The 14,083-nt window shown below is 39.6% G+C and overlaps 1 protein-coding gene across 1 annotated transcript in view; it reads right to left on the reverse strand.

Moving 5' to 3' along the window:
- The window catches only part of ZMPSTE24 (zinc metallopeptidase STE24), a 43,742-nt gene that overhangs the window by 17,943 nt on the left and 11,716 nt on the right, over positions 1-14,083 (reverse strand). Inside the window, exons 4-7 of the mRNA XM_061412377.1 lie at positions 9,689-9,805; positions 8,820-8,972; positions 7,379-7,520; positions 2,675-2,859 (exon numbers count right to left, since the gene is read on the reverse strand). Of these exons, the coding sequence (XP_061268361.1) occupies positions 2,675-2,859; positions 7,379-7,520; positions 8,820-8,972; positions 9,689-9,805 (597 nt within the window). The remainder of the gene's footprint in view (positions 1-2,674; positions 2,860-7,378; positions 7,521-8,819; positions 8,973-9,688; positions 9,806-14,083) is intronic.

Raw genomic sequence — 14,083 nt, forward strand, 5'->3', positions numbered from 1 at the left:
CCACAACAAGAGAAGCAATGGAAAGGCTGCATGCCACAACAAAGAGTAGCCTCCACTCACCACAACCAGAGAAAGCCTGCATGCAGCAATGAAGACCTGGCACAACCACAAACAAAATTTTTTTTAATTTTAAAAAATTAAATTTTTGCAGCTATCAATGAAATAAAGCAGGCTCTTTAAGAAGCTAGCAAAATAACTCAAACTCCACTCAACATAGTTCAAAAGACTAACCTTTTCTAAGATCTAAACCAAACCTTTTCTAAGATTGCTAAACCAAAGAATACTGTTCTCATAGATACTGTGTTAGATGTGTTAAGTCACTTCAGTCATGTCCGACTCTTTGTGACCCCATGGACTGTAGCCCACCAGGCTCCTCTGCCCATGGGATTCTCCAGGCAAGAATACTAAGTGGGCTGTCATTTCCTCCTCCAGGGTCTCATAGATACTGCTGCTGCTAAGTCGCTTCAGTTGTGTCCGACTCTGTGCGACCCCATAGATGGCAGCCCACCAAGCTCCCCCGTCCCTGGGATTCTCCAGGCAAGAACACTGGAGTGGGTTGCCATTTCCTTCTCCAATGCATGAAAGTGAAAAGTGAAAGTTAAGTTGCTCAGTCCCGTCCGACTCCTAGCAACCCCACGGACTGCAGCCCGCCAGGCCCCTCCGTCCATGGGATTTTCCAGGCAAGAGTACTGGAGTGGGTTGCCATTGCCTTCTCCCTCATAGATACTAAAGGTCAGTAATTTCATTAGATTGCTTGAAACCAGCAGACCACTATCTAACACGCAGGTCTGGCTATCGTCATCTACCCTGTATGTAGATACCACTTCAGCAAGTTGACCTGCTGAACGTGCATGATTCCCCAGTGTTCTTACCTGGTTACTCTTTCTGGACTTCAGTTTTCCTATCTATAAGATGACCTTAAGAGCTCTTACTAGCTTAAAATCCTATGATCCTTGGTCAGACCAAAATGACTTTTATCCCAATAGCCTGATAAAATAAATCTATTAAAAAAAAAATACAATCCAAAGAGTTAACCCTCATCCAACGCTATTTAACCCCTTCACATTTTGTTCCATCTAGATATTTATAACAGTCCAGGCACTCTATTAGACCATCTCTTTAAAATCAAAACAGATGCTCAATGATAACAGTTTTTTCTACTGGTACTCAGAGTACACAGGTTTTTCTCATGTATTATTTCATTTAATCTTCACAACCCTAAAAGGTAGGCATCTTTATCTCAGTGTTTTTCAACTAGCAGTGATCTTGCCTCCTTTCTCCCAACCCTGGGGACATCTGGGAATATCTAGTGACATTTTCCATTGTCACAATTGCTGGGAAAGGAGGGACTGATACTGGCACCTGGTAGGGAGAGGCCAAGGATGCTGCTAAACATCTCATGAGGCACAAGACAGCCTCCCACAGTGAAAAACTATCTGGTCCAAGATGTCAATAGTTTCAAGATGAGAGCCCCTGCTGGCATTGTCTATCAGTTAAGAAATCAAAGATTTAGAGAGCTTAACTTATTTGCACAGTTACACAGATCTCAAACCATCTCTGAATGCCATCAAAGCCGATGACGCGTCCCATCACATATGCAACTACTAGAGACTGTTTCTGATTAAACATATATTGTTTTCTTATCACTGTCTCCCCTTCCCCATTTAGTCTTGGTATACTTTGCTAAGTCACTTCAGTCGTGTCCGACTCTGTGCGACCCCATAGACGGCAGCCCACCAGGCTCCCCCGTCCCTGGGATTCTCCAGGCAAGAACACTGGAGTGGGTTGCCATTTCCTTCTCCAATGCATGAAAATGAAAGTGAAGTCGCTCAGTCGTGTCCAACTCTTAGCGACCCCATGGATTGCAGCCTACCAGGCTCCTCCGTCCATGGGATTTTCCAAGCAAGAGTACTGGAGTGGGGTGCCATTAGATTTTGCTAATTACCATCAGTTGACCTCATCTAGAAGATTCAGAAGAAGCTTTCTCAGACTATAAGGTCAGATTAAAGAAATCTCTTCTCTTATGCTATCACTGCATCCAGTATATATAGCTTTGCTGCTGCTGCTACCATATGGAGCTGTGCTTGTATGACTTTCTCCCCTTTAGACTATAAGCTCCTTGACAGCAAGGTTTCCCTCTTCGTTTCTGAATTCCAAAGAAAGTATCTCAGCAGAGTTTACAATTCATAAATGTTTAAGCAAACAAAAGAAAACTGACAAAGTTACACAGTATACTCCAAAATGCACAGCTACTAAATGACAACAGGATTCAGATTTAAGTCTCTCCATCACCAAAGCCTATAATTACTATATTCTCAGTGAAGTTAAAAATGAGATGATTATTATCTCCTCTTTATCTTGTCTGTGGGAATTCTTCAATCATAAACATATCAGGAATTATATATAAAGTCCCTGTTTTAAAAACAGTTTATAATCATACAAATTTTCCTATCTTATACTTGTGAACATTCTGTGAAAGCTTGAAAGATAGTTAACATGTAACAACAGTGATATTCTTTCCCAAATACCATAATTATAAAGGGGCAGTTATATTTTTATTTGATAGTCTCCCTGAGTTCAACACTCACTACATAGAAATTAAGGTTATTTTGAGCTGTCACAGAAACTGTTTATAAAAACTAAGCCAGGGTCTCTTAGGAAAAGAAGAACTCACTTTAACTTTAGCTTTTATTTCTTCACTGTCCCCTTCTCCATCATTGCGGGGTTCCATGCCAGACTCCTCCTGGATGTCTTTGTTTAGTACAGAATACTCTTCTAGTAGAGTGTCAAACAAAACTATTCGCTTGTTCTTGAAGAAGCCATAAAAATAAGCATTGCTGTGGGAAGAGCGTTTAGATCCTAAGGAAAAGACAGTTCAAAGCATGGAAAATAATTAAAAAGTCTGGGGTCTTTTGGAGAGATGCCTAGAAACCGAATTACTGGAAAGGACGTTAACATTTTCAAATTGTTTAATACCTGAAGAATATTATATCAACATAAATCACTACCAGCAGTGGAGAGTGTCTGTTTCTCTTCAGTCATAATAACAAATATTTATGCTCGTTGCAGCTTTCTAACAATAAATAAATAAAGCCTAAATATCCAATGGTCGTGGAATGATTCAATTATGATAAAGCTATGAGTTGGAATTTTAAGCAGCCAGAAAAAAACTATACTTTTAAAATATTTTAACAAGATAGGAAAAGCTCACCAACATACTGAAAAGGATATAAAACTTCGTGTATACAAAATTCCATTACTGTTGTGAAAAAATGTACATGTAAATAGAAAAGCCTAACACAAGCCTATTAAGAAATATATTAAAATACTGAAGTGTTTATCACTGGCTTATAGAAACATGGATTTTTGTTCCCTCCTTTACACTTTCTTCTCTTCCAAAGCTTTTAAAGTAAGTATACTTATTTAATCAGAAAAAATTAAAACTATCTTAAAATCAACTAGAAAAAAAGCCCTAAATTTTTAGCAGTGGCTAACAGTAGCTAAACTATGGTTGATATTTATTTTCTTCTTTATATTTTTCTTTATTTTCATTATATTTTATGTTCTGTCATGTGCAGTGAATTTATTGGTTAACAATAAACTTTAAGTTCCAATCTTGGCTCTGCCATGTATTATTTGTATAAATGCAAGAAACTTTCTTAATTTCTTTAAGCTTTATTTTCCTGTTTATGATATGAGGCTAGGACTTTTTGGTTTGATTGCCTGGAAGTTAAGAGCCAAACATGTGGTCCAATTTTATCAATGATATAGGATCTTAGCATCTGGAAAGTTGTGTATCTGCATCTTATATTTCTATTTCATTTCTATCTTTCCTAATTTTTTAATTACTTTAAAAATATTTCTTAGAAGTTATCTGAAGTTATCTATGGAAATAGGCAGATAAGCAAAACAAAATTAATGTCTTAGTATCTCCCACTGGCCCAAGGATCTCAAAGTATGGCCCAAAGAATGCCTACACCAAAATCACCTACAGGTACTTGTTAGACATAAACAGTAGAAATATCCAATAAGTCAAAATGTCTGGGAATGGGGCCAAGGAATCTTTTAACAGATTCTCCAGGGAATTCTTATACTCACTGAAGTTTAAGACCATAAGCTCTTGTATCACTGTGCCTTGCATGTAGCATTTATTCAATAATGCTTGTTTACTGAATAGATTTATCATACCATTTGAGGTATGAAGTAACATATCTGAGAATTCTGAACACCAAAATGTCCTATGTGATTGTATGGCACTGCCAGCTGTCTCTTTATCTTTTGTTTATGATGTCTTATCTTAATCAACCTCTCAGCAGCATCTGATACAGTTGAGCATTCCCTCCTTGAAACACTTTCTTCTCTTATCCCAATAGAAACACCATCTTCTCCTCATTTTCTTCCTACCTCAGTGGTCTCTCCTCCTCAGCCTCCTTTGCCCACTCTTCCCCCTCAGCTGACCCTGACCTGAGCCCCCTTCTCTTCTCTGAATGCCCTCATCCATGGAAGTATCTACATGCCAGATACTTTCCAGACCATTATGTCCAGCCCTGGCCTCTCCCTAGAACTCTGGACTCATATCCAGCTGCCTATTTGACAAGCCTACATCTCCACAAGGACGTCTATAGTGCATCTTTGTTGTTTATATTCTCATGTGTCATTTTCTCCCTGACCAGTATTAGAATCCCCTTGCAGGATTTAGGGAATTTGGCATCATGCAAGCCTTGTGAGAGATTGCTTCTCATTTAAGAAATCCAAAAAAGCTGGATATCTGCTTCCCCAGCACTCCTGACAGCTAGCCCAGTGCCCTGGCTCAGTCCATCAGATGCACCCACTGGGGACTCTGAATAGTAGCTAATTACACGAGGAAGCAGGGCAGTGAGAAATTAATTCTGCAGGTGCTAGTGGGAGGGTGTTAGAGATGCAAACTGCTAAACTCCAACAGCAGTGTCCTCACCAGACTGGTTCTTCAGGGTGATTCTGAGTTCCTAGTCTCCCAGTGAAGAGCCCATTTCCCAAGTTTGGCAAATTTAACTTTCCTGTGATCTTGTGACTTATCAAATATTGTTTCAATAAGGAATTTTTCACGTTAAATTAACCATAGTTGGTTTCTATGGCTGACTTGCAACTAATTATTGCTTGTAGAACTCTGGTACAATATTCAATAGGTATCTCAAATTATAACACACCTAGCAGAACTTCAACTCTCACATACTTGTTCTTCTCCCAGTTTTTTCCCATCTCAGTAGCCTATCATTTATCCAATCATTTAGGCCAAAAATCTAAGTCATTATCTTTGAGATCTCTTGCTCCCTTATTCCTTTACATGTCATCTATTATCAAGTTCCATCAACCCTACCTCTAAAACACATCCGTGATACACCCACTTCTCTCCATCAATTACTACTGTTGTTGAGGTTCAGTCGCTAAATTGTGTCCAATTCCTTGCAACCCCATGGACTGTAGCCCACCAGGCTCCTCTGTCCATGGGATTTCCCAGGCAAGCATACTGGAGTGGGCTGCTATTTCTTCCTCCAGGGAATCTTTCTGATCCAGGAATCGAACCCAGGTCTCCTACACTGGCAGGTGGATTCTTTACCACTGAGCCATCAGGATAGACTACTCTAGTCTAATAACCATTCTCTCCTCCTGAACGGCACCAGCCTTCTGACTGCTCACACTGCTTCTACTCTAGCCTCCCTACCAACTTCTCTATATAGCAACCTAAGATAGGTTAAAAAGTAAAAACCAAGGCCATGTCACTTTCCTGCCTAAAACCTTCCATAGCTTTATCTGTGGACTGAAAATTCAAGATTCTTACCCTGATTTACAAAGGCCTATGTGGTCTGACTCTTGCCTATGTCTCAGATTTTATGTCAAAACACTTTCCTGCCATGCGGCAGCCACACTGGACTTTTTTCTTGAAAATATCAAGCTCTGGACAGTCTCCCCATGGATGGCTCCTTCCTTCAGATCTCAGTTTAAACTCATTTGCTTGGAGAAGTCTTGTCTAATGACCTAATCTAAAGCATCTACTCAGCCATTCTTCGTCACTTCACACCAGTTTAATTCTCTGTGCAGTACCTGCTCTCTGATGTTTTCTGAGAGCAAGACTACTGGTTTTTCACTTGGTTTTTCCTTTCAGTTTACAAATCCATAATATGTGTTGCTACTGTTAGTGACAACATTCATTCACTCAAAATATTTTTGAGGATTGTTACCATTATTAACAACAACAAAAATATGCATTACAGATGAGTAACTTCTGTTTAGCAGAGGTAAGTGCCCTAAAGTCAAAAAGGGACTGTGTCATAGAACTAGAATTTAAACCCAAGCCTGTTGGCTCCACAACCTGACCTCTGAAATGCTACCCCCACTACTCAAATCTTGATTTTCCCGTAAAGTCCCATATAACCCTCCATAAAGCCTTCTCTATTTCAGCTAAAATCATATAGTACTGATAGTATATTTCACATATCTTCTCAATTACCTCTATTGCCATAGCATTAGCATTCACATTTTCTGATTATAACTTAAGTGGTCGGCAACTTAGGTTGCTCCCTCAGTAAAAGTGCCTCAGAGATTGTTCTAATATACTCATCATTGTGCTACTAGTTTAATATTAATTAAAAGAATAATAATCTCAGAGGCTAAAGAAGTAGTATGCATTGGTTTATTTTTCTACCATTTCCCCATAGACACGTTCCAACTGTGCCTTCAGTTGGCCACCAAATGTCTAAGATTTCTTTACTCTTCTGGTTACTGTTAATTCATCTTTCCTTGATGAAAGACTCCTTGAGACTTTAGTAGTCTTACACAAGCTAACGTAGATGGCTTAACTCTCAAAGGCAGTCATCAGAAAAGCAGAATATAACTAATATAAAGTACTCAGTGGTACCAGCCTTGGGTAATTTGCAGGTGAACACTGGAAGTCTTGGGGGAGATAAAGCCAATAACACTGGTTTTGTTTCCAAGCCCCCAAACCAGTGCCAATGGGATCTGAGTCCAAAGCCAGAGTCCAATTCCATTACCTAAAGAAGCCAGGTAGGCAGCAGAAGTGAATAAATCAGTCTAGTATCATGACATAACAAGGAGTGAAAAAGGCCTTGGCCCCGAATGAGCAATACTGTAAAGCCAAACAAACACAGCTAGAGGCAAGAGCAGGATTTGGCATCAGGCCACCAGTTTCTATCCCTGGACTATGTTATCAATTCTTATAAATCTTCAAAAGCCAAAATGGAAAATCCTAATCTTTAAATAACAAAAACAAACAACCCCCCCCAAAACCAACTGACATGATCTTTTATTAAAGTTTTAAGAATAAAGTATTCAACTAAAACAAATTACTCAAATAAAACCTTCTTACCCCAGGGAGCCTTACCTTCAACAACATACACCTTAGTCAAAGGGAAGTCAATACTCTTCGCCATGACTTCGATTTCTTGTTTCAGCTTTCCCTCGGGAAGAGGGGTGAATTTGTCAAATAAAGGGGCAATGTAATCAGCATAGATGGTGACAAGCACCTGAAAAACAAATGTTAGAACAACCTGATTATGTCCTTAAAGAGAAACGACTCACTATACAAATTCAATACAAAAACAATTATGTAATTCCCAGCCCTGAAAACAGGGACCTTATCTTATTTGTTCTGGTATCCCCAGCCCCAAACGGTACCAGACAGTAAGCACTTAATATGCGTTTGATGAAATAAATCAAAATGAGTAGTCCCTAGATGATAATAATTAAGAAGCCAAATGGTCTGTTCAAAACTATCTTGGGTATTTCTGACACTTCATAAGCCCATCATAACCTGGAATTCTTTCAGGGTAATCATAATAGACTTGAAGTGTTTGCTAAAAAAAGAACTACTAGAGCTTAATCTGCCTGCTAACACTAATGACTTGCAGTTCACAATTGTACACACTGGCTGAAACAGCACTTCTTTAAGCATTTGGGAGCATTTCTTGTGCTCTCTCCCCTCTAGTTTCAATTAGCCATACAACATATATTTGTAAGTCCAACTAGCACCCGTTTTGCAGTTATAACCCACTGGCTGGAAGTGAAATGGTGAGCATCACGGTAACCTCATCACGAGTGCAGCTGAAGAGCTGATAGGTGTATTTTCTGGGGGCTGTTACTAGAGCATTTTGATTGGGTTGTACATAGTGTTTGTGCCATGAAGCAGTTTAGAATTTGGGAAAGAGAAGAGGAAAAGAACACGGGAGGCAGGGATAATGGGGGAGAGGAAAGGAAGAAGGAGAGGGAGGAGGCTGAGAAGGAAGAAGAGGGAGCTGGGGAAAGAAAAGGGAGGAGACAGGGAAAAGGGAGGGGCACAGGGGACGGAGAAGTAGAGGGAAAAGGGAAGAAGGAGGAAGGGAAATGCGGGGAAGGAGGGCAGAAGAAAACAAATACGGTTATGCTTTCTTCTTCTTATCCCACTTACATCTATTCTCTCTTCAAAATATCCACGGTTTTTAGACACTGGAGCTCAGTCAAGGGTCATCAAAATTGTCAGTCATCACTCTGGTGGCAACTCACAAATGCACAGCCCCAAACTGCCTAACAACTGGATAATTAAAAGTAACTAACAACTAGCTTCTAGAATCTGTAAGAGTCAGTATAAGGAGGGGAAAATCTATGGTCAGAGTCAGCTCTCCTATTTCTATAGCTAAAAGCAGAAAACAAAAAGGGAATTTATATGAGCACCTATTTATATTTCTTCTGCTTCTTAAGAACCATATAGATGCTAACAAAGATTAAATCACAGATATCTCACCAAGGTACACTTTGTAAAAGAAAATCGAAACAAAGATTTCACTCACCAGAGACACAACTAGTGTGAACAGCCAGGCATAAATAAAAAAATAGTCTCCCCCAATTTTAATAATGTAAAGTAGAAGTGAAGATACAGGTAATAAAATGCACTGAGTCACAACAAATTTCTTGATCGCATCTTTCATGAAGAACCCCAAAGTCTGAAAAAATAAAAAGTCATCACAAGAAACTGAGAAACTGCTTTTAAAATAATGAGTGAATAAAACGGATACATTATTAAAGCAATTTTAAAAATGAAAAGGCAGTCATATAAAGACTATATGACAACAGGTGGCCTAAGAGAATAAGTCAATGCCCTGCATTTTACAGTTTAAAATGAACTTATTTAAATGTTATTAGTCGGACATGACTGAGCGACTTCACTTTCACTTTTCACTTTCATGCATTGGAGAAGGAAATGGCAACCCACTCCAGTGTTCTTGCCTGGAGAATTCCAGGGATGGCGGAGCCTGGTGGGCTGCCGTCTCTAGGGTCGCACAGAGTTGGACACGAATGAAGCGACTTAGCAGCAGCAGCAGCAGCAGCTGAAAAACACTAGATGTTAGTAGTAGAAGAGTTTATGGCAAGACCTTAAACTATGATCTTTACCATATCTGCAATTCCCTTTTTCTAGATTAATTCATGCTGTAAAATAGCAAATTGTTGTTGTTGTTAGTCACTCAGTCGTGTCCTACTCTTTGTGACCCCATGGACTGGCAGGGTTCTTCTGTCCATGGGATTGTCCAGGCAAGAATACTGGAGTGGGTTGCCATTTCCTTCTCCAAAACAGAAAATTATGTTTTAATTACTACCAGCAGAGGACAGAAGTACAAATGAGCTTCACACTGAAAAGAGAACATTGTATTCTCTATTTTACCTGTTGATTGAAACCATGCTTTTCTTCTATCACAAAAGTATTATAAAGACTCCAAGGCAAACCAGTCAATGCACTGAAAAGTGTAGCCAACAGCAGAAACACCAAGGACTGAGTGATCTAAACACAAGAGGAAAAAAGGCAGTTTTTTAATATTAATTCATTCCTCAAACAAATTACTAGGGAACAAATCAATGAGTATACACTAAGTACTTACTATAACTCAATGTGCTTGATTCTATGGGTAACACAAGGTCTAAAACATCACCTCCACCCTCAGGGCTTATTTGTAAGATAGGAGGGCAATAAAATACTTCTTTAATTACACAGGCAGCATATGAAAGTTAACTTGAAGTCATACAGACAAAATGGTTAAAAGAACTTAAAAGTGAGAGACAGCCACATATGCTGATGAATTCAAGAGGCTACAAAGCTGATGAGACTGGGAGTGCTACTCTGAAGAAAGAGATAAATTAGTGGAACAGAAGAGACAAAGAGGAATTCCACAGAATTTGTAAAAGCAAGGAGAAAGAAAAGAGCATCCTGAAAGTGAAAGATGACAAGATGATGGGCCTAGAGAAACATAATGGAGCATCTGAAAAGCTGGGCCAGGGCAGGTGGGGCAGAATGTGCTGAAATTTTCACAGAGCCCGAATCCAAGAGAGACAATTGTTCTCAAGGATTCCTTTCATTGCCTTTACAACAGATCCTTAGGAAATCAAAAGCTAAGAACTGCCTCATTTCTCTTCACAAATGTTTTCCTATGATAGTGGCAGACAAGGACTAATTAGCATAAAGGGACTTGTGGGGAAGGGGAAAGGGCAATGAAGCAAACAGAACCCTCTCTTTCCCTCCCACCACATTAGCACTTTCCCTCTTACTCCCCAGTGGACAACTGAATTCTTTCTTTTAAAAAAAATTAATTAATTCTTTGCTGTGCTGGGTCTTCACTGACGCGTGGGTTTTTCTCTAGTTGCCGTGACCAGGGGCTACTCTCCAGTTGCAGTGTGTGGGCTTCTCAGTGCAGTGGCCTCTCTTATGGAGCACAGGCTATAGGGCTTGCAGGCTTCAGCAGCTGCAGGTAGCTCAGTAGTTGCAGCTCACTGGCTCGAGAGTACAGGCTCAATAGTTGCGGTACTTGGGCTTAGTTGCCCCAAGGCATGTGAGATCTTCCTGGACTAGGATCAAACCTGTGTCTCCTACACTGGCAGGCAGATTCTTATCCAATGTGCCACCAGGGTAGCCCTTAAAACGGAATTCTTTTAAATGGGAGTATACCACCAAAGCATATGTGATTTGTTAGTAAAGATGCAGCCACTGTGTTTCTAAACATAGAAAAAGGGAGAAGGGAAGAGGAAGAAAGGAGATTTGGCTACAACATGCAGGTGATTTATTTCAGCATTTGTCCCCAAATGGGAAATGAGATATTTTTTAAAAACAAACAAAACAGATTCCAGGACCTTCTTCAAAACTACTGAGTCAGAATTCCATCTTCAAAAAATATAACCATATTAAATAACAGAGCATAATGTAATCTTGGTACAGGATATGCTTGCTGCAACTTCAGAAGGCCACAAGCTCCAGAGCCCATGTGCCACAACTAGAGAGTCTGGGTGCTACAAAAAAGATCCTGCGTGTGATGTAGCCAAATAATTAATTAATATAGGTCTAATTCCCTAATCACTGGGCTTATTTCCCCCTTAAACACTAAGATTCCAAGGGTGTTTTAAATGATTTTGCCTTAAACACTAAAACAGCCGGCACCATTCCCTGCCTATTATCAATCCCTCCCCTTCCAATCCATCCTACACACACCTCAGATGAATCTAAAATGCCACTTCTCTACTTAAAAAATTTGTAAGGGCTCTAAAAGACTGCAAACTCATTATGCTTTTAACGATTTTCATAATCCAATCCCAAAATGCTACTTTTCACTACTCTTTTCTAAGACCCTTCTACTCCTAACAGATAACTGTAAGCCAGCATTTAGAAAAATGATTGAGTTGAGGAAGATATTAATACTTTAGTTGAAAAAAGGAGGTGTGACAGTCACACTGGGAAAACTGGAGTATACAGAAACACCCAGGACTTTTCTCAGAAGAACCCTAATTCTAACTCAGAAAGGAGAAAATATCTTAGAAACAAGATCTACTGGGCAGTGAGGGGAAAGGGTTTTGACTTATAGCTTCTCAAAGGCAACATGATCTGGGCTCTAGCGCCATAAGTGAATAACTTAAGGTTCCAGGACACAGAATATTATAAAGTCCTGTGCCATGAGGGTAGAGTGATCCAGACCAAAATGGCCTGATGGCACACTTCATCTCTTGTCTGAGATGAACCTACTCATTCCAGCTCATATTCATAACGTGGCAACAGAACTCTAGAGCGTTCTGAGTCTTTAAGTTGAGCACTTGCTGGAAAAGGTTGGGCCACATCTCACTGTCAAAAAGTAAGGACACTAATTATGAGACCACTTGTTGGTATTCTTGAAAGCAGAAAAGTGAGTGCAAGTCACTCAGTCGTGTCTGACTCTTTGCAACCCCCTGGACCATACAGTCCATGGAATTCTCTAGGCCAGTTTACTAGAGTGGATAACCCTTCCCTTCTCCAGGGGATCTTCCCATCCCAGGGATCGAACCCAGGTCTCCCACAATGCAGGCAGATTCTTTACCAACTGAGCTATCCGGGAATCCCGGAAAGCAGAAAGTCCTGTCGAAAAACACACTACCTATGCCTAAGGATATGTTGAGATCCACTTAGTCCTCTTCTTTTTTTAGTGAAGAAATTGGTCTTCATTATATAAGAAGTACATGCTTACTACTGAATTTTAAGAGATAAGCAAAAATAAGGAAATAAAAATTGCCAAAATTCTCTCCAGAGGAAACTACTTTTCAAATTTTGGTATGCACTAGTTCAGGTTTCTCAGAGATGTGAAACCTGTCTGCAACAATGGACACCTCTATACGCAATCAAGAAAAACTGAACCAACTTAAATATTCATCACTAGGACACTAGTTATATGAAAAATCTGTATGGATATTCACATACTTTTACTTTCATATGCTGCTTCATTACTGACTTTTCCATTCAACAATAAGTTATATGAAATAATAGTACAATATTGTTTTCTCCCTGTCCAACTGGCAAAAATAAGAATATCATGTATATAATAAGGACTATTGGGATCCAAGAAAGAGGTATTTTAATACTTCATACACTGTGAAAAAACATAAACCAAGAAGAGCTGTTTTAGGTAAGAATTTGATCAGCTCTTTCTTCTATACCATGTACATTAGATGTGAATTTCAATACCAATCTTTCTTTACTTTTTTTTTTTTTTAAGTATTTATTCATTTGGCTGCATCAGGTCTTAGCTGTGGTACACAGGCTCTTTGTTGCAGCCTGCAGGCTTCTCTCCAGTTGCAGCACATGGGCTTCAGAGCAGATGGGCTCTCCAGTCGTGTCACACACAGGCTTAGTTGCTTCATGACATGTGAGATCTTCCCAGAGCAGGAACCCAAGTCCCCTGCATTGGAAGGCAGACTCTTAACCACTGGGCCACCAGGGAAGTCCCTATACTTTCATCTTTGTTGGCCAATTCCCTCTTTCAGTGATCCATCTTTGTGAAATGTCATGTGGGTTTATAGCTGGGAGACAGGAGACAACACAACTGCACACTCTGAATCACTGAACAGCAGTTGGGCAGTGACCAGCCACTGGCAGAATTTGAAGAGTGATGTGATCAGTCACTGTATGAGCATCTGTTATTTGCACAGTGATTTGTGAACTGAAGAGCTAGCAGGGAACTTGTACTTTACGCAGTTATGCACATAACATATTGTGGTAAGTGAAATTCAAAACTGCTGAGGGGCTGGTGTTATTAACTAAACCAAGGAAATGGAAATGTGTGTATATCAGAATGGTGCTGAGTGAGGACTGCTGCCAGTACCAGGCACCCATCAAAGAAAATGAAGATTTATATACACAGACAGAAAGAGAGCTCTAAAACATTGTTAAATGCAAAGATAATGTCTAAGAACATTATATAAAAAACTTCCTGTTAAGGTAAGGAATATTTTTATATGTATGTATATAGATTGGGTTCATTAATTCAACAAATATTTATGAAGTACCTACTCTGTGACTAGCATTGTTCTAGGCACAAGTCACAGCAGTGAAGAAAATATGTAAGGTCTCTGTCCCCTTATAACCTAAAAGTTTTGTCAGGGTGATAGATCAAAAGTAAACAAATAAACAATAAGATAAATGGAGGGCTTCCCTGGTGGCTCAGACAGTAATGATAAATGCAGACAGTGGTAAATGCATTTGTAAAGAAAATAAAATAAGGCGATGTGCTTCACTGAAGAGTGCCAGAAGGATGACATTGTAGCTGAAAGT

The sequence above is a fragment of the Bos javanicus genome, chromosome 3 (assembly GCF_032452875.1).
Source record: "Bos javanicus breed banteng chromosome 3, ARS-OSU_banteng_1.0, whole genome shotgun sequence".
Classification (NCBI taxonomy): Eukaryota; Metazoa; Chordata; class Mammalia; order Artiodactyla; family Bovidae; genus Bos; species Bos javanicus.